Source organism: Leuresthes tenuis, unplaced genomic scaffold (assembly GCF_036924035.1).
Source record: "Leuresthes tenuis unplaced genomic scaffold, fLeuTen1.0.hap1 SCAF_8, whole genome shotgun sequence".
Taxonomy (NCBI): Eukaryota; Metazoa; Chordata; class Actinopteri; order Atheriniformes; family Atherinopsidae; genus Leuresthes; species Leuresthes tenuis.
The window spans coordinates 17,882,423-17,903,117 of record NW_027325362.1 but is presented as its reverse complement, the minus strand read 5'-3'; the positions used below and the strand labels follow the sequence as shown (position 1 = coordinate 17,903,117).

Here is a 20,695-nt window from a genome sequence, read left to right as displayed (position 1 = left end):
ACATTTACTCCCATGCTTCACCCTTGATGAGGCGTAATACACAAAATGATCACTTCTACTAAGACAACTTTGTCTAAAAGGCATAACACGTAATATTAATGATAAGCATCGACTTTCTGTCCGTGACTCTGGTATTCACTCAGACACAAAAACACGATACACCACTGCCAAGCCTGTTTGTCCGGTTGAAAGAAGGGGAAGAACAGCGTGTGCTTAGGCTGAACTATTTACTGCACTACTGCATGGCAGGTACTTGGGTTTAAAAGAAAACAGAGAGGCTATTAGATCAGTTCACAGAGAGCTACTCATGCTGTGCTTATGAAATGGAGTGGCTGAGTTGAGTTGAGTTAGGTACCACCATAATGCGAAAGTTACAGTTTGGTGTGAAGTCAGTTGGCCAGTAAGGCTGCATTCAACAGATAGTCGGGCAAAGAAACCAGAGCAAACTGGGGTTTCCTGAGGCACTTTTTTTTGCTTTAAAAACACACTTGTGAAGTCATGTAAATAAACAGATATGTGCAATTTTGTGTCCTCACACAGTTACACAGTGTGGGTTTAAAAATGAACTGATATTTTCTTTCAATGCTTTGTACTGGCTTTGTCTATGTGCTTAAGTGTTACTCAGCATGCGTCTGTTGTGTACACGCGGGTCGTGTTAGCCCGTTGTATCATCATAAACTCTAGGAAATGCCCTGTTGGGGTCCACTATCGTCACGAGGCTGGGTGCGGTGACACATCCTTTCTCCCCGCCCCGAGGTGTTTGTGCACCCTGCCCTGAATAACGCGGGAGTGTTTATGTGGGGCCAGTCCTGCTTCATCGCTCACTTTATCAACTGATCAATTAAATCGAAGTACTGCTGCTTCATAACTATGGCTTGATTAATCCTTTTAAAACACTTTTGAAACACTCTGAAAACACATTTCTCTCTTGTGCGTTGTAAGCGGAAGGCGATAAAACTGAAAGAACATTGCACGATGCAAAATTGGCGTGCGCGTTCGCGAAGCTCCGGCGCTGCGGCAGTTGCCAGGGGAGATAGGAGGGGAGGGGTTTTGATTGGCTGAAGTGGAGCTGTTGCCATGACGACGGCGAGGGGTTTGGTAGCGTTGCCGTGCGCTGTGTGATCTGCGCGCTGCGTGTATGGAGGAAGCAGCTGCTGATCTGATCTCTGACATTGTGTGAGACAGACATCTGAATAAACTGCGCGCAGACGTGTCTTTAAACAAACCGCACCGGGGCACAACTTGCATGATTGTAAGTATTTGTTGGTCTTTTGACATTTCCGTGATTTAACGGTGTTCGGCAGGGAACGGGTAGTCCTCCGAACACGCTGAAAGTAAAATTGGTCAAGTGACTTTGCTTAGAGCAGCCAGCATGGCAGAACAGGCGACAGCATGTGGCCAGCTAGTTCATGTTCACGTTACTTGTCTGCGCTCCCCTTCTTAGAGAAGAGAGGCTCGTCTATAGAGCCAGAGAATGGCTATCGTCTGATATGTGAAAATGTGGTCAAAATGCTACTGTTCTCGGTTGTTGAAATGTTATGCTAAAGCTAGTGGTCGGTTTACCTTCACTGACTCATCGAGCGGCTGCTAACGCTACTTTGCCTCACGGTGCTGCTGGCAGAGCTAACACTGGTAACGTAACATTTATGTGATAAGGAACTTGCTTCACTCAGTAGTAAACAAAACTCAGCGAACCAGCCGGAGATAAGTTACTTCGTAACGAGTCCCGTGTGTCGGGGAAATGTTGTGCAATTGTCCACGTCATTACGGGTAACTCTGTATTCTTCGTTGTGTTACTGTTGTGGTTGCTTGTGAGTGTCGCCTTGAGTCAGAAGCTACAAAGCACATTAGTTTTCCATGCGAGCAGCCCTTTCAGCCGATGCCCCCCCCCCCCGGCTTTTAGTCTACTAGTCGTCTCATATTTTCTCAAGTTGTAGTAGACTGCGATACTTGGGCAGTCTTTTGTCGGTTGTGACGTAAGACGCATATCTTCTCCTCTTACCATCTATAAATAGTTGAATATTTCATGGCATAAATTGACAGCACCAGAGGTTAGGAGGTACACAGGCTTGCTAAGCACATGATGTAATGGATTATCACAAGATTGTCCCAGATACGGTGCTCTATAAACAATGTCAGAGAGTAGAAAAAGCTCTCTGTCCACTCCATGTAGATGTTCTTTAAATGCTGAATAGGTGCTCTCAGTCGTATTGTTGAGGAGGAAATAGTCACCTAGGATGGAGCACTGAAATTAAATTCTGAAACAAATGTGATTGTATTTTTTTTAAGAATTCAACATGTATTTGAATTGCTGTCATTAATCACAATCCTGGTGACAAAGGACTTCTACCTGAAAGTGTAGAGTTCCCGATCATGAGGCATGTAGAGAATACCTCTGTTGCTTTGCATCTTTTTACCACGCAGGAATCCATTATTTGATGTTTATATCCAGGCGGCATGGGTCGGCAAAGCCAAACATTGGTATTGAACTGTAACACGGCCTACATGGAGCTGAAGCCCTTTCTGTTTGGGAGTATGTGCTCAGATTGTCAGTGTTGTTGTTGTTTTTGGTCTCTTGTTGGAATTCGCCCTGCCTCCCATTTGCCAATCGAATCAACGCATTGTTTAGAGCAACTTCAGTCTGCCGTGCGCCGAGACCAAGGCGGTTGTCCGAGTGGTCGGAGAAGACTGCTCTTCTCTGGGCTGACAATCAAGCAGTATTTTTTTTGCCCCCGATGTCAGAAAATGGTTCTAGAGTTACTGGAAAGCACGGTGCTTGTGAAACGTCGTCATCACGAGGCTCGACGTGAAACCCGAGAGAAAAATTCCAGCTGGAAGAGGAGTTTTTGCCTCAACTGCCCAGTAATGAAAAATGTGTTCTCCGTAATTAGTTACATTTGTTCGCTGGAGTTATTGAAATGGTTACATGGCTTCAGAAGTAACATTTTGCACACTGCATGTCCACTGTTTGAGGCCCTTTGAGTGTCTCTCTCTGCTCTCTGTCAGCATTACATGTACCAGACTGGACAAACCTCATGTAAAATTCATCATGTTGCATTGATGTTTTTTTTTCTTTTTCTCTATATTTGTGGGGGAAAAAAACAAAGATGTGTTGGGAAATGTCCTTTACTTTAATGTCCTTTCTGTTAGCTTATGACTCCTGCGTGTGCTGATGTTGTCCCCCTCTTTGTACTTGCCAGTTGTTAAAGCTCAAGTGATAGATGGAGGACAAAGGCAACAGGGGGGGGGGGGGGGCTTAAAGGTCTGAGAAAGACAAAAAAGAAACAGATGCTGCCAATCTGCCATTACTTTATTGCTAGAATTTCTGTGTCAATTTTTTTTTTTTTAGGTCAAACCATCTGTTGTGTTTGCTGTTGTTTGTAGTGTCCACCCGTGAACTTGTTTGAATGTACAGCAGCATCTGAAGGGTAAGTGCTCTGGCCTCCCAGAATAGACAAGGGTATGCTAACTTTACTGACATTCATTACTATAAATAAGACTTGCCATAACTCCGTAAAGTAGTTATTGCGACGTGAAACGGCTTTATAGACTGCAGGGATGTCAGATATTGTCAGTAAAGTTGAATTTTGTCTTTAAATGTGCACCATCAGGGGGGTCTTTGAAATGTTGGAATTGCCTTTAAAGACGTTGTAGTTCCCACATTAGAAATGACTCTTTTCTACCTTAATAAGAGTTGAAATAGGAGGTGGACTGCTCACTTTCTTTTTCCCTCTTTTCCTCTTTTTTGTGTGACAGTTCTGCTCCTATTGGGCTCTGTTTGAAAAGCAAAGGCTCATTTAAGCTGTTGTCATGAAATCCAGCCATCCTAAAATAATAATGTCCTCATCGACATATTCAGGTGTGATGCTCCGTTTTCATCGCAGATTTCGTTTCACATTGTTGGCGTATCTGACCGAGCATCAATCTGTCTCGAGCTCCACTAGAACACTCGAAAACGCCGCGTTACGTTTTACGACGGAGCGAACACTTTGACGTCGCTTTTTTGAGTCGTCGCTCCTGGAAGGAGTTCCACAAAACGAGCAAAGGGACTGCTACGCCACTGAATGTTTAATGAGTTACTGGTATCCAGTGGAAATCCGTCTGACTGTTCAGTAACAACAATATTTTTTTACAGAAAACTTGAGTAAGGAACTGGCGTGGCGTTGAGTTGTCACATGTGACCGTTGCTCTCTGTCCAAGCAAGTGTGGCGCAGGATGGGCTGTTTAAAATGGTGCTGTCATGCTATCAGCCTTATCGCAGAACTGTGTACTCTGACCTGGAGCAACTGAGAGGCTTCGTCCTCTGAAATCCACCACACTCTTTTGTAGAGTTATGAGGGACTGTGGCATTGAAATCATTATGAAAGCAGAGCCATGTGGCAGAAACCTGTGGGATTGCTTAACACAGACTAAACCTGGTTTCTCGTGGATGGCCTCAATAGAAAAAGCTTAAAGCTTTATAGCCTGCTGTTCTCTGAAAACCCAGTTATTACCCAGTCACTTGTGACTTTCATTGTACCGACTGTTTTAATAGTTGGATTGGATTGGATCACTTTCTGTTGTAATGTGTAGGTTGGCAGAAAAAGGAAGGTGCTTATTGCTCTGTTGAAGTGGATGCGTTCGCATAATTCTGTTGTTGCGTGCCCCCCCCTTTTTTTTTCTTAAAAAGTGTTTTTTAACACATTTTAAATGGGAACTAGTTTAACAGCCGATGTTACAAAGATAGCGAAAGTAGACGGTTCATTTGCTTCTTTTCTTGTGGCTCTTCTAATGAACCGCTAACAAAGGTGTTCGGTAACGTGTTTAAAGAGCATGTTCCCCTTCATTATTCAGGAGTAGGTTAAGCTGAACAGTTGTACGTGTGCTTGAGATCAGTCACTGATCAGTGAGCTTCAGCTCCGAGTGTTGACACTAACCTGTCTGACTTGTGGAGTTTAAGCTGTGTCGTAGTAGCGAGTTTGAGTAATCACCCACACGGCCCCTGTGGGATTTTTCGCGAAGGGACGTCCCCAGGAGGATGTAGTCTGCTGATGTTTTGGGTCTGTGACTTTCTGCTAATCAAGCATGGTCTAAACGCCTTCGCAGACATTGCACGTTTTCACGTGCGTGGAAACATGCAACATCCGTTGGGTTCTCTGGCCGGGATTTTGTGTTCCTGTGCTGATCGGACGATCAACTTGTTTTGTTTTTTTGTTTTTTTTCACATCAGCTTTTGTCTTTTGAGTGGCATCTACGCTCATGCCCGAAACGTCCCGCTTCCTCGCACAGCTGCCACTGCCAACTTGGTTAAGCCGATGGGAGATTTACAAGGAGACTTGAAGGAAATTTAAATGAACAAAACTTTCGGAACAAGAAGAATTGTTGGTTGAGTTTAAAAACCAAAATGTACCCCTTTAAGCCTTTTGAGTGTGTTCACTATTCGTAGGCAATCCAGTGGTTTTCTCCCTGTTGTGGTACCCCTCCATCCACCCCATTTATTATGTTACATCTTTTAATTGATGAGCGTTCACTGACACTGGCGAGCTGCCCCCTCTCCTCCTCCGCCCTCTTCCCTTCTCCTCCCTAACCCCCGACTGCTCCTGTGCATGTGTCATCTCTGGACGAGGGTGGACTTAAGATACAGCCCATTAGGGCCCGCCTCACTGAAGGCAACAGTGACGAAACCGTTTCCTTGATTGAGAGAAAGGAAGAGGGAAGGACGGCTGTGTCCTGTGTCACAATGGGTCTTTGTCTTATCACCGTTGGCTGAATTAACGGGATTTATTTCATCCAAGTAAGACAGGCTGACCAGCTTGTGTGTTAAAGGATCGAGATCCTCCAGGATGCATGAACATGCACATTCCACTCTCACTTCCTTCTTAATCTTAAAAACTATACCAACTGAACTGGTCGGTCGGCTGGTTTGTAAACTTGTCACGAAGTCGACGTAAAACTGATATCAGGATGAGAATTTTGCACCCGGCTTGACGATTTTAACAAAAAACAAGACCCGGCACGCTTCATAACAAATAAAAGGCTCCACACGGCACCGGAAAGTTTCTCTAGTACAACCCCCCCCCCAAAAAAAAGGGTGTTGTGTTGTCACAAATGAATAAAGAACTAGAACGTTGCAAACCCTTTCTCATGCTACAGTAATGAGTATTTAGTTGACAATGGAAATTGGAACACGGAAAAAAGTGTTCCTTTATTTATTTTTTTTCCAAAGACTGCTCGCTGCTGGTGGTGATTCAGCAAAAGTAAATGGATGTGAAAGATGGGAACATACATGTATGCAGATAGGCTCAAAATTTCACGTGGCATTACTTACTGCTTCCAACCGCATGCTTTTCCTTTTATGCCGAGCACCTACTTGAGTGGGTTTACTGCCGTCTGATGCCACGGTAAACATTTACATCTTTGAAATCAAGGTTCTGTGTCTTTGCTGGAGCTATCCAGCTTTTGACACAAATAATTCCGAAGAATTCTGTCAAGAGTTTGATTAGGATTTCTCTGATGAATGAATAAAGGGTCTTTGCTGCAGGGCTTTGCTCCTGGTTTATGCGTTTCTTCCACACACGGGACACGTGTTCTATTTCCAGGGAAAGTAATCTCGTGCAGAAAACATTCCTGCGGTGGCTTATGGTAAAACCATGGATTGGTCAAGGCGTGCGTTCATGACTGTAGAAAAAAAAAAAAAGAAAGGCTTATGTCTTCCGTTTGATTTAATTTTATCCTTTTATTTTTTTTACAGGCAGCTGAGGCCTGTTGTGTATGTTGATTGGTGGTGAGTGCTGGTACAACGAACTTACAGGCACATGACCGTAGAGATAAGGTTTCAGTGTCGGTTGGGGGCTGGCATGCACTTTGGAAGGCCTCGCCTCTGTTTACAGTCAAAGTGCAGTCCCGTGTGTTTGAGCTGAAAGTCACTGTGTGAAGGTAATGTCAACGATGAGCATGAACCGAATCGCGATCTGTTGTTTCGCTGCTTGTTTCTGTCTGACCGATTGCATTAGTCGATACTTTCTGATCAGCCTGGGAGTCTGCAAGCTGCCCGCTGATGGAATTCTCAGTTTGTCAAAGTAAACACTGTTGCTGCGATAAAGCCAAAGTCTCCACCTCTCGCTGGCCCTCTGTTCTTGGTAAAGCGCAGGCCCTAACTGTCTGTGTGCGAAGTCTGAATTTGTTTTCTGAAAATGAACTTCCTCAACAGGCAGGAGGTGTTTCCTTCCCTCTTAGTTCCCTGTTTGAAACCCGCGATGTGAATACTGAGCACTTTGGAAACATGATTAGAGTAAAAACAACTGCTCCTTTGTATGGGCCGAGTGTGGGGCCGGTTGTAGCGCTTTGTGCAAGCGTTTTCTTTTGCTTTCACCTCAGACTTAGTAAACCGTTAACATTGACTGACTCGTTTTATTCGATAATGTAACATTGGAACATTAATGGAGGCTTTGTCGGTGGTGACATAATTTAACCCTTGTGTAAAATAAAAGAACTGGCCACTCGGCTGCCTCGCTCTGGAACAGCCTCTCCCTCTATCCCGCTCTAACTCAGTCTGCCTTTGTCTCATCCACATTTTTAGAGCTCCAGCCTGACCGGGTAGCCACCTAAATATCAGTTAGGGTTTCAAATAACAGTCGTCACCGTGGGGCTTTGCGACACACCTTTGTGGAACTGGTTTGTGTCAACCGGTTTATTTTGTGTGAGGAGGGTGTGGTGCGAGTACATTAACTCAAGGCAGCTACAGTCTGAACACCAATACTTTTTGTTTTTTTTTTGCTTTGACGTGGCAATTTAAAAGCAAAAGAAAAGAAACCCGTACGCGATTAATTTGCTTAACCAAAGGTTAGCTTGTTGCTGCGTGGTTTGGGCATTATAAAGTATGCCTTAATGGCACCTCGTCAGGAGTGCCATGACACCCAGGTTGGTAGCAGCCTTCACGCTGCTCTTTGTCAGACAGGTTTATGGAGAACAGCAGCAGACTGCTGGCCTCAGCATTTTCCGCCTGTATTGATCTCCCCACATTAGCTCTCTCTTCATGCACAGACATGAGCACAATTGCTTCCCTTACAACATTGGCTGCCGTGGCAACTGAGCTCTGATCACGAGATTCACTCCCAGGAAAACATCTCAAACCAGCACCTCTTCATTTAAAAGCTGCAATCATCTCCTTTACGTACACCTGAACATATCTGCTTCATCAACTGCTTGATTTGCCATTTAAAGCCATCTCCATATGTCTTTGTGTATTTTTCAATAGGCTAAGTGCTTAACAGGATAAAAGAGCAGTTTGGAAAAGGGTGGGGGGGGGTGGAAATGTGGCTTGGCACCTGCTGTTAGCCTGCCTGTTTGCACATGAATATGATGAGGCTGGCAGTGCGCAGGGCTATTTTAACTTGCAGATGAGCCATCAGGTCAGCACCATTGCAGCTTTGGTGTATTTTCAAGGATGAGCAGCAGTCAACAGTCCAGTCCGCCTTATTAGCTCCCTCTCCCCTCTCCACTCCACTCGCTGATGTCCCATTATTCACTGCATTCCCAGCCGCCTCTCTTTGATGCCTTTTTATAAGAGCAATGATAACTGCGATCATTGCAGAAGCCGTGGTAATTGACCAGCTGCAGTAGTGGTAAACTACTTCCTGTGTTTGGCTGGATGCAAGGCAGCCTCCTCATCCATCCACCCCGCCTGTCTTGATATGCAAGTGATTTGCTACTCAAAAGAGGATGCGCTCTGTCTAGTACCCAAGGGCCCGGCAGAGAGGTCAGGTTTGGGAAGGACTGACGTAAAGCTCTCTCGCGCTTTAATGTTAATCACTTCGCTCCTTCTGAGTTCTTGGCATCAGTCATAAACCTCAATCAGGTTTACAGGCAATCGAGCATGGCCTGTTGAAGCAAAGAAGGACAGCCATGTGAAGTGTTTACAGCTGACTCTGGAGAGCCGTAAGGCCGCACCTTTTAATCAAACAACCTGATGCAGTCACAGCTATGTTTGACCACACCTGTGCAGGCTTGTGGTTCACTGAGACCGACTCGTTTGACGTCAGAATGTGGGGCAACAGAGTCACGGATTTACACTTGTCTTAAATCCTCAGAGAATAGCCTTGCATACTTCTCAGATGGCGTTCAGCTCCTTTTATTTTTCTGTACAAAGTGGGTGTGCACGACTCTTTCTTTCTGTGTCTTTTCCTTCTGTGGGTATCTGTGGATATGATCTGCCCCGGATTTGCACCTTTATGCTTCAGTTTTCATTTACACACAACTGCTGTAAACATGCTTTTTAGGACCCAATAAAAACAACACAACTCATCTCAAGGGTTTCTAATGACACAATAAAGTCTCTCCAAGCATTGCGTTCGGTGGTTTCAGAAGCACAAATAGTTTGATCGGGAACTGTTGACTCGTCTCTGGACTTTGTCTCCTTACAGTTTGTAGTGGGGAAACTGTTAATTCAGTGGCTATCTGTGTTCTTGTGTCTTCGGCAGAGATTTTCTTTTGACACAAACGGTGCTGCCTAACATATCTGATTGCTCTACTTTGCTGGGAGCTGTGATTCATCCCAGACTCGCACAGCCTACCTCCCTACCACTCATTCTCTCTGTTTTTTTTTTAAAAACTTCTTTATCTCTCTCTTTTTGACCCCTTTTTTTTTCTGTTTAGCCTTCTACAGATTAACCTTGCCACCTACATATTGTCATCTCACCCTGTGTTGGCCTTGAAATCCCTGTGACTTACTTCCTTTTTGTCAGTGAGCAACATTACTGTACATTACATGCAGAGCAGAGTGCACAGACAACGGGGAACTGACGCAGAATCGAGAATAAAAAGAGATGACGCACCGTCACATATAGAGCAGGGGAGATGTGGAATCATTTCAGAAACTTTCAGCATGCTCTTAAGGCAAAAGAAACCGCGATCCCAGACTTGTATGTCGCTGTTAATCTAAATGGGATGTCTGCCGTATGTTCATCCCCTCGGTGAGAGTTGAAGGGTTATTTTGTAAAGTCACTAATGTCTCCTTTCTTCCCTCGCTGCCCTTGCTTTGACACACTGATTTGCGTGTGTGTACGCTCCCTCTCGTGTCTTAGCCACTGATGCAAACTCTCAAGTTTGACCCAATTCTTATGAGAGAGATGAGAAGACATGCCCATCCACCACTCTGTGCTCCTTTTTCTCTCCTACCCACCTTCCTTTTTTTTTTTTTTTTTTTCTTCTTATTTACAGTCCAGATCCAGAATATCCTCGACCGCTTCAGAACCTGGACATCTGGTGTTCACACACGGGTACAGCAGGAGCATTTCGTAACAGGGGTTGGAGGAGAGGGGGGGGGTCTTCTCCATGGTCATCTGTGGCAGAGTCTGCCAGCATGCGATGCTTATTTTCTTACCGACTCTCGTTTGTGGGATTTCAGCTCCTAATTGAAGGGACGGCGTGGTTGTCATGGTGACACCCAGGACATAAAGCTGTGAGCTGAGACAAAGAGTGATCTCTTTATGCTGTTGGCATCACTAAGCCGTGTGCACGACCACCGCTTGTACTTATATGGTCTGGAGAAATAATCAGACTTTTTTTTTTTTTTTTTAGCTGTGCAATAATAGTAATAATAGGCTTTGTAAACAGGATCTCTTTTTGTACAACTGATAGATTTAGCTCGAACTGAAATCATGGCGTAACGTGCTTCCTCACAGTCTGGTTTAAAAAAAAAGAAAAAAAGAAAAAATGTGTCATTGTGTAAATGATCAGGTACTTGGATGGAATTTGTTAATGATACATCACTGCTGGCATATTGAATTTCTTTGTGCTGTTAAATGGCTGATCTCTCTCGAGGCTACAGCCTCTTTACACTACTTAATCTAGCATGCCACAAATTGAGGCTTGATCCTTGCTGAATGCAGATCAGTCTTGAAGAGCCTGAAAAGCCTCTGTAAGATGCAGGCCTTCCACTCATTCCTGCAAACACTGGATGGTCTCATGCTCATTTACACATAATGAGCAGCTGCGTCCTGGCTGAAATGAGGTGGGTGTTGAGGAGTGGAGCCTTAAGCCAGTTCAGTTTCTTGAGAGAATGTCCTCCAAGGCCCTCGCTTGGAGTCAAGAGGAAGGAGAGCTGAGAGCCTCTCCGTCCTCACCAGGCGTGGAGGAGAGGAGCAGAGAAGGGGCCGAGAAGTGTAGTGGAGGCAGGCAGACACAGTTGCAGAGGCTGCGCCTCGAGGGAAAACTTAAGGAAACAAGGTCACTGTTTGGAAGAGCACATCATTCCGAAATGTCACCTCCAGTTATTTCATACAGCCAGCTTTATTTTCAAATGACTTTTCTGTCTGTTATCATTCCTTTTCCCCCCTTTAAAGCCATTTACCAATGACAAACTCGTCTTTCTTGTCTCCACAGACCTCTTTGATTTAATGGGTCCAATCATTGGGATGTCACCAGATAAGAAAACGGAAATTCCGGGTATGCAAGAGGAGCGGACGGGACTCAGAGGTGTTTGTGGTGTGGGAACGCTGCCAGAGGCAGAGTGCGCGTCCAGTCCGCTGGCAACGAGTGTGGATCGTACCGGAGGGGCCGAGGATGAGGAGCTCACCAACCTCAACTGGCTCCACGAGAACCTGCTGCAGAACTTCACTCTGGGGGGCCCTGAAGCTCAGCCAAGCGGCAGTCCCCTGTTTGACATAGAAGGAGACTACGGGTCAAACCAGGGCCCATCGTCATCCTCCTCATCGTCATCAAACGGCAGAGGCAGGGAGCGGGACTCGTTGAAGTCTAAGCCCCCGTTCTCGTTTTCCTTGCTGATCTACATGGCCATCGAGCAGTCTCCCAGCAAGTCCTTGCCTGTTAAAGAAATCTACGGCTGGATTCTCGAGCACTTCCCTTATTTCTCCAATGCTCCCACCGGCTGGAAGAACTCGGTTCGACACAACTTGTCTCTAAACAAATGCTTCCGCAAGGTCGACAGGAGTTTGGGAAAGGTAGGGTCACCAGAGCGTTTCCTGTTTTTCACACACCTTCTCACACCGATTCACCCGGAGCAATTCTGCCACCGTCATCTGCCTTCATTCAGATTAATGGTGAGATATTAGCAGTCCAACCAGCAGAAATGTGTCTGCTCTGCTTGGCAAAACGGCGCAGACTAAAAGTGTGTTTGCAGTAACACAGCTGCAGGGATCGCCGACTTTGCTGCGATAAGAGCGGAATTCAGTCAAGGTCGTAGCTACTCCTCCAGAGGAAACACAAACGCAGCACGCTAAGAACGGCCATTATCTCCTGAAGCACTTTAAGGTAGTGCAACTATTCTGAGAGGAAGGAAGCATGTGACAGTTGGACTCTTAGAGGGTCGACTGTGACTTGAAGTAAAGAGAAGCTTCTTTTTTTTTTTTTTTAAGCAGCGGTAAATTGTTTTATGGTGATGTGAAAGTTCTGATCCCTTCACGATGACCGAGAAGCTGCTTGAGCTTGGGACAAAAGGACAAGTGCATACCGCACATGCTGCGCAAGCATTCCTGCAAACCAAAAAGGAAATGTGTGTTGTGCAACGTTCATTTACCGGCTATTGGTTTGCAATTTGCTTTTGTCTCTCTTTGGCGCAGAAAAATGCGCTGGAACAGAATCCAGCACTTCTGAGATCACGACTGAAATAAGCAGCATTACGAGTCGAAGCTTGCACACGCATCTTGGAAGTTTGGGGGGGGTGTGGGTATTGGTTTTAATCCTGTGGTGCCGAGGCTGGTGCCTGGCCAAGACCTGATATTTTCCCATCTTGGGAGGGGACGGTTGTTGGAACTCTCTGACTAGCAGCACGGTGCGGTGCAGGCTGCTCAGCATGCAGGTGCACAGTGTGAGCCCTTCGTCTGCTGAGACACCAGCACCAGTTTCACATGACACTGGCTGGTGGTTTCCGTTGCCATGGAGACATTTCCTTCTTCCTGCATCAGTGCTGGTTGGTAATCTGAGTCAAGGTTATTCTCCTCCCTCCCTCGCTCTGTTCTCCCGTACAAGGCAAGAATGTGCCACTGTCAGATGAAACGGCACACATCTTATTTGTTGTTAACGCAGAGCTGTCAGACAAATGCATCCTGTTCGTGGCGGGTGTTGAAGAGTCTTTTTTTTTTTTTTTTTAATTCATGTGAAATGAGAGCTCCAAATGCAAAGTTTGAACTGCCCGTGGTACGTTGAGTGTGCGGGTTTTGCAAGGTAAATTCTCCACCTGGAATTCCCCGCTCTGGCAAGCTCGAGCATCTCTTGTTTAAGAGGTGCTATGAGGCTTATATTTAGAAAAAGTGATTTTCAAATGTAGTGCGTTTCCACGGCGACTAATCTGCAAAAGGTTAGGGTCACGCTTGTCTCTCTCTCTCTCTCTCTCTTTTTTTTTCTTTTTTTTTTTTTTTTTCCACAGGGATAAATCATAATCTTGTCATTTGCGGTGCGGTTACACACATCAGTAAAATGAATTGCAGGACTCTCATTGACTCTTTAAAAGCGCTCACTGGAGTTTTATTTAACGCAAGCAGCGGCGTAAAATAGTGGTCGTCGGGGCGACGTGATGGAGCCCCTGTTTTTGTTTGCATCATGGATGCGGATTACATGCATGCATAACGGACACGTGCTTGTCAGCTGCTGCTGGTTTTTCACAGGTCTGCTGAGAACAGATGTGGCTGTAAAACTGTAGGACATAAAGAAACGCAGCAGTGGACATGCGATGACTAAAAGATCGCGGGCTCGCGCGTTTAAGCACGAACGAGGCCTGCGTTAATAATAGATGATGCACGGCAGATTTCTTATGAAGAAGGAATTCACTGATTGTGTTTGTTAAGCTTCATCCATGTGGTCAGTGATTCTGGGGGAAAAAAACCTTGGATTTAACCGCAAGTTGTCTTTGATTACAAGAACGCTCCGCAGGGTGCAGTTAACTTTGTTAAATCAGGCCCACCTCCCCCACACACACACACACACACACACATACAAGAACATCTCGGTGTAACTCTTAGCACACATTTCTGGCAAGTTCCTTATTTTGGGTGTAGAGGTTTGACTCACTCTGCTCTGTCCTGCAGGCCAATGGCAAAGGTTCTCTTTGGTGTGTTGACCCCGAATATCGCCCCAACCTAATTCAAGCCCTTAAGAAGCAGCACTTCCCAGCCGCACATGCCTTCTGCACACCACCCGCCTCCCCACCCAGGTACTGTCATCACACTCTGTGCTGTGCACGTTTGCCTTGGCTCTTTACCCTGTACACCTCTGTGCTCTTTCAGGTGTTATTGCTTAGGTTTCTGTTTTTGATTCTAACTCTTCGGTGTCTGTTTCCTTTTCAAACGCACTCGGGCACGCTGACGGATCAGTTCTCACTTTTTCTTTAAATGTCTTCTGCAAACTTCAAAAACAAATCTCATCCTCCATGTTTTTTTTTTTTTGTTTGCTTTCTGCAGTGCCTCCTCACCCCCTCGCCATCTCTTTCTACAAGGATGCTCATTCAAAGGTGAGAGCGAAGCTGAACAATCTCAGTTTGTGACTTTGTGACTTTGCAAAGTAAAAAAACTGCCTGCCCAGCGAGAATCTGCAAATGTAGAGAGTGCAGTTGTTCCAGCTTTTGTTTGTGCAGTATTTTGATTATGTTGCCTTCGCACATTTCAGTCCCAAAACATTCAGCATCATTTGTGTCCTCAGCTTTTGGTTTGATTTCTTGCTTTCAAGTCATCGATGCCCCATGTAGACCATAATGTTGAGAGCTCTCAGTCGCAGTCGATGTCTCAGCTCCCCCCCCCTCCTCCCCTTCCTGCCTCTTGGATTTGTAACCTTGACGACAGGCAGAGGTTCTGCTGGTGCTTAGTGTCGAGCACTCCGTCTCAGTGTAATCATTAATAATTTAGACCCCCAGAAGTGAGCTGTGAGGCTTTCAGACACTTTGTCAGGTCTGAAAGATCGGATGCACTCTCGCTATCAGCGGCTTAAATGTGTCCCGAGGCCCGTTTCTGTGAATCGTCTGCAAATCCAGCCTGTTTGTCGAGCCTCCATCGGGCCGTCTTGTGCCTAGTTCAAAATTAGCGAAGGAATCCAGTCCAAGCAGTCTTAGCAGAGATGCCATCCTACCATGCATTCATACGTTAGGACTGACCATCATGCATGTTCTCTCCTCTTCCAGAGTCTGACATTGATGCTGCCACTGCCATGATGCTCTTAAACTCTGCCCCCGGGCACCACGTTGACCCATGTAAGAGAATCCACCAGCAGCCATACCTTCACCCACACTTCTCGCTCTCTGTCTCCGACCTGTCTGACATACCACCCTGTCATTGCTTTCTTTTTTCTTTTCTCGTGTTATTTTGTGTGCTTTCACGTGTCTCTGTGCCCCGATTGTGAATATTCTCTCCGATGATATTTGCTGGGAGACGTTACGTGAACAGCTTGACATTTGGGAAGTTCCCCCAGAAGGCAGCCGGTTTACTCAGGTTAACTTATTACAAACAGTTATCTCGAAAGGTCTTAAAATCCACCCGGCACACACACACATTGGCACATCTAATGATCACTAATTAACAAGTTAGGTCTTTTTGGTTGAATCCATATAAACATTGAAGTGTTTTAGGGGATTGTGTCATGAGTGGGAAGCATTTACTGATCCTGCTCCTTAGAGCTAGAACTTATAAAGCAAATCATACACTGTCTTAATTCGTTGAGGATAATTTCAGAACGTATTTCACAAGTTAAAGTCAGTTTCGCTGGCTGTGTTGCGACAGGCTTTTTGCTAATATTTGATGTAAAAACAGTGTTTAATTCTGCTTTCTCATGCGCACAGCAGCCTATTTTTAAAGCAGGTTTTCCCTGTTGGGCCGAGGCAAATCTTAGTTCTGCTTTACACTTGGACGGTAAACAAAACAAGCTCAGACTGCATTATGTCTCTGATATCTGCCGTTTCCTCCTCAGAATGTGAGGATGTCTCGTTTTACACGTTTTATTTCGAGAACGTACCACCGGTGACAAACCGGTGAGATGACAGAAAGGAATTAGCATTTATACGTGTACCTCTTTGTGTCCGCTGCTCTCCTCAGGTAACTCTGACGGCCCGCTGGACCTCTCCCGACCCGATTCTGTCCTGGTGAGCAGCGATCCAAAGCAGGACCACAACTACAGCAGTGTCGCCCTGCAGCGCTGCTCCTCCCGCTCCTCCTCTTCCTCCCTCTCCTCCCTAGATGAAGGCGGCTGTGACCGCGGGCAGTCCCGCCGCGCCGGCAGCGAGGGTTTCCACAGCGACGAGGACTCCGACCTCTGGGACGAAAGGGGCGTCCACCAGACTTCTCGACGTCCGCCCGCTATCAAGTGGCCCATAAGCAAGAGAGCACGGCGCGAGGTGAAGCCGGAGCTGGATGAGGAGCTGAAGGAAGCCGCGGGCTCCTTGCTGCATCTCGCTGGTATACGCAGCTGCCCGGAGGGCTCCAAACGCATTGTCAAGAGCACAAAACTTAACAGGAAATGAAGTCCCCCCTTTTGCCCTCACAAGACTCCGGACCCTGTAAACCCTGACCTCTGACCCCTGATCATGTGTCCCAGTGTGCCTCCTTCTCCTTACCTGATCGTTCATTGGCCATTTTGAGCCTTCATTTGTTTGGGAGTATCTCTGTCCAACAAAACAAATGGCAATAGTGTCGTTCACACAGGAGAACAAAGCCATATAGAGTAACTGGGGGGAAACTGTTGGAGATGGGCGTTTGGGCTATGGAGCACCCATCAAGATACCTATCCAAAATGACCTGCCTGCTTCTGTCGGATTAGAAGATTGTGATTCAAGAGTTTTTCTCTCAAAGACAAAATGGAAAAAAAGAAGAAAAAAAAGAAAAGAAAAAAAAAGCTGAAAGTTTTCTAACTTTTAAGCGTTGCATGCTTCCTCCTCAAACCTGTATCCTCTTCCAAGTGAATCTATTTATGAAGCGAATGAGTGCATGTTTGTAACAGACAAGATCTAACCTCCTGGTGTTATCAGTTTCTCCTCTTTGTGCTACAGAAGAAAAAAAAAAAGACAAGAAAAAGAAATGCCACTATTTCAAAAGGAGCTCTTGCTCTATAAATCCTCTTGTAAGAGATGCAATAATTAATCCGCAACCTTAACTTTTTTGACATTATTCCGCGGTGGCATTTTTCCGAGTCAAGTATGCTAGTTAAACTTTACAATTAAGAGAATGAATGGGGTAGTATTATGATCTTGTTATGCGATACACTTATCACACACGAGCCGTGGCTCTTTCTTTCAGGACTAGCAAGATGTGGAAATAGTATTACTCTGCCACTGCCAAATTTAGTTGCAAAGTTAGCTACGGTACTTCGCTCAGTTTTGTGCTGCCATCACAGTGCGACGTGTCTTTCCTTCTTTTTGTTTTCTTTTCGCTGACCCACTGCTCCGCTCATCAGTCCCTCTCATCCGGCGGCGTGTTTTTGACATTTATTGCGCATACGCGGGACATATATTGCTGTCTGGTGCCAGCCTATGCAAAGTGAGCATCTGTAATGCTGTTCACTGCGTGCTCATAGGTTCTCCTCCATATATATTTTTTTATTTAGCGAGTGTATCATAGTGCGTGTCGACTTCGGCCTAAACCTTGGGGTGACGGTCGCCAGGAATGGTTTTGATCACTTTTTTAAATTTTTTTTTTTTTTTTTAAACCTTTTCAGACAAATCTGGCTCCAGTGATTAGTGTCGAGCGGCGACGGATCCCCTCGCTCCAGCTGCGTTTTGGGGACGCCGCTCGTCCCTCTTGTCGCGCGGAGCCTGCTACGGCGAGGAAGAGAAGCGGGTAGTTCATTAACGCAGCGTCTTGCTCCATTGTTTGGATGTGCAGTTTGTTTCTATCTCTGTCTCCTTGGTTTTTTTGTTCCATGTAGTTGGAAAGAAAGATTTTTCAAAATGACACAGGTGGTCTACGCTGATCGGCTCCTCCTGGGACTTTAAAATGTAAAAAAGGTGAATGTAGAGCTCCACGGCACAGAGCATATTCCAGTGTAGTGACTGCAGATGGGGCCGGTATAGTCACACCTAGAGAGGAATTAACTACAGATAACTTCAGAGACACCTTTGCTGACCTGGTTCTGGTTGGCTGGGAGTTTTGCCCCCCCCCCCTTCCCTTCCCAAATAGAACAAAATAAGGAAGTACACATTCTCCTATCAAGCTGTGAAATGAAGTTTTTAATTGTCAGCTGCTTGTATGAAGTTTCCCAAAGGGAAGTTGCGAGCCGCTCGTGGAGACGGACACAATTGTCATTAGAGGTTCTGGAAAGGCCAAACGCTCACAGCACACAATGCAAGGTAGCGTGGGGGAGAAAAAATTGCGTAGAAGATTTCCTCCCACAGTCATGGTGTCGCTGTGGCTTTCAGTATAGCCTGCACGGTCTGTGCCAAACATGTCCTTGTGCCACCGGGCCATAGCCACCATATTCCCCCGCTTGCCATACTCTTTAAGTGACCGTTTCCCAAACGGTAGGCGAACTGAAGCCAGCGTGGCGACTTAAACCGGCGGCTTTGGTTTGTTTCGCAGAATAAGCTGCAGTTCTCAGAGCTGATACTTTCGTACACTGGTCTCGTTTAGCTGTGAAAAAAAACGATTAAAAAAGAAAAGAAAGAGAGAAAAAAAAAAAAGAACAAACTGTTGTTCATCAATCATCACCTTTATTTATGACTTTAATTTATGGGATTTTTTCTTTTTTGAATGCATACTCTATCAGACACTGGTCGTGTGAGAGAAAAAAAAAGATGACTGGACACATTTTATTTTCTTACTCTGTGAACTTCTTTTTATTGAGCATTTCATTTTTTTTTTCCCTCCGTGTTTATTTTACAGCAATACACCTGTTTTCTTGTTACAGTGCTAAAGTATTTTGCCAATGTTTATTGTCTTTTAAGTGAGTCCCCCCCCCTCAAATTTAACCATGACTGCCAGGTTTTCTCCACTCTTTCTTTAGCTTTTTTAATAGGCTGGTTAGAGGACAGTTGATTAACACTGACCCTGAAACCCTTATGTTGCCAAAACTGCTGTACTGCGGGGGGGAGGGTACGGAATCAAAGGCTGATGCATTCCTCGTGCACCGTAGAGGTTCGACGAGGCCCGATTGAATCGTTTTTGTCTCATGTATGGTTTATGTTTAGGTATCTTTTTGACTCGACCCATCAGAGGTCGAGGACTACGCTGTCGGTCTCATCACAGATTTAGAGCCGTAAAAAGAGAAATTACTCACCGAAATGTTTGAAATCTCACTGTACACTGGATCGGACCGGCTCGGTCCACCCGGGCAGCTGCTGTGTAGTGTCAGACCTGCATTCGAATAGAACGACAGCCGCGGTGAAACCACTTTCTGCGGTTCTGTCTCATCGTGGCAGAGTTGACCTTTGAGGCGAGGTCCCGGGACTTAGACTCAACTAAAGCGAGACAAAAGAAAATGAGAAAAAAAAAAAACAACCTTGTTGCTTCATTGCTCAACAGCTGTTATTGAATATTGATTATGTGATTTTTTTTTTTTTTTTTTTTTTTTTTTTTGCAGTTCATATGGGTGTAATAATTCCTGCATTTGACAAAGCTGCCAACCCAGTATCAGTTTGTACCTGTCGTCTGCCATGTCTGTTGGACTGACACATCCTTTGGTTTTTGTATGCTAACCTCTGTTGATAAAATGTTTATAAGATTTATTTTCGCCAAAGATATGCAATTGCATTATATATGGTATTACAAGATATTAATAAAATCCTGTTCTTGTTATTGGCGTGAGCATCGTTACTTTCAGCAGTATTTCATCCCCTGAAATGCTCCTGCACAGACTCCTGGAAACACAGGGATGCCAATAGTTCCCATAAATATTCTGCAATAGCTTGATTTGCCACTTCCTGTAAGGGCTGCAAGATCATCTTTTTTCCTTTTTCTTCCACTACTAACAGTCTAGGAGTTTCAATCTTCACTTATCTATGTCACCTTCAGCAAATATTTCCCCACCACGTCCAGCAGTTCAGCTCTGTTTTGACTGCGCAAGCTGTGCTCAGCACTTGGGCTGCCAGCTCCACCTCACTTCCCCCTTTTCTTCAGCATGTGTTTTGAACGCACCACCGTGGCAGGCTGCCACGCAACGCACCTCGCATCGGTGTAAAATTCCGAGGCTGTGCCAGTGATGGACGCATCATCAAATGTGCGAACGACACTGTTTGCTGTGGAAGTTAATTGGTCACGGAGGACTGTGGGACGAACACGGCGTGACCCTGAACAAGGGCTTGGCTGCCTGGCCTCAGGCCCATTGGTACAGCTCTATTGTTCAATAGAGTCCTGTCTGTTGACTGGAAGAGGGGGGCTTCTCCCTACTGACTGCCTCAATTCAGCTGGAAATCGGAGCAGCATCACCCCCCTCCTCCTCCTCCTACACGGCCCTAGCAACCATGCCACGCCGACAGTTGCCGGGCAACCAGACAATGCTGGAGCCACTGGCGGCGGTGTGCGTGAGAGAGAGTTTGTGTTTTTTTTTTTTTTCGTTTTTTTTTGCTTCTATACGTTTAAGATCAGGAAGCGTTGCAGAGGAAATGAGAAACGGTAAAGCTGCGAGGTACAAAACAAAACAAGAAGAAAAAACATATAACCAAGGAGAGATTATTTTTGGATTAGATCAAATTAATCGTGTAGGATTTGTGCTGTGATGGGTGCATTAGCAACATGTCATTTCACGTCGACTCCAAATGAGGTCACGCGCGTTTTAAAGGGAATTCACG

The 20,695-nt window shown here is 45.5% G+C and overlaps 1 protein-coding gene across 3 annotated transcripts; it reads left to right on the top strand.

Annotated features, from left to right (window-relative positions):
- The first annotated feature begins 1,100 nt into the window (after positions 1 to 1,100).
- foxn2a (forkhead box N2a) lies at positions 1,101 to 19,703 on the top strand. Of its 3 annotated transcripts, none has more exons than XM_072391172.1 (7): positions 1,101 to 1,252; positions 6,731 to 6,915; positions 11,362 to 11,939; positions 14,022 to 14,146; positions 14,394 to 14,443; positions 15,107 to 15,175; positions 16,014 to 19,703. In XM_072391172.1, exons 3-7 carry the CDS (start codon positions 11,376 to 11,378, stop codon positions 16,436 to 16,438), a joined length of 1,233 nt encoding a protein of 410 aa, XP_072247273.1. In that variant the 5' UTR covers positions 1,101 to 1,252; positions 6,731 to 6,915; positions 11,362 to 11,375; the 3' UTR covers positions 16,439 to 19,703. The 3 variants fall into 3 exon arrangements, with proteins under 3 accessions (XP_072247273.1, XP_072247274.1, XP_072247272.1); XM_072391173.1 differs by lacking the exon at positions 6,731 to 6,915 and adding an exon at positions 3,350 to 3,428; XM_072391171.1 differs by lacking the exon at positions 6,731 to 6,915.
- The last annotated feature ends 992 nt before the right edge of the window (positions 19,704 to 20,695 follow it).

Bases quoted from the DNA above. Each gene is read 5' to 3' on its own strand.
- foxn2a (XM_072391171.1), top strand. From the start codon at position 11,376: ATGGGTCCAATCATTGGGATGTCACCAGATAAGAAAACGGAAATTCCG. The intron at 14,147-14,393 runs GTACTGTCATCA...TGCTTTCTGCAG, and splicing joins CCACCCGCCTCCCCACCCAG to TGCCTCCTCACCCCCTCGCC. The intron at 15,176-16,013 runs GTAAGAGAATCC...TGCTCTCCTCAG, and splicing joins CGGGCACCACGTTGACCCAT to GTAACTCTGACGGCCCGCTG.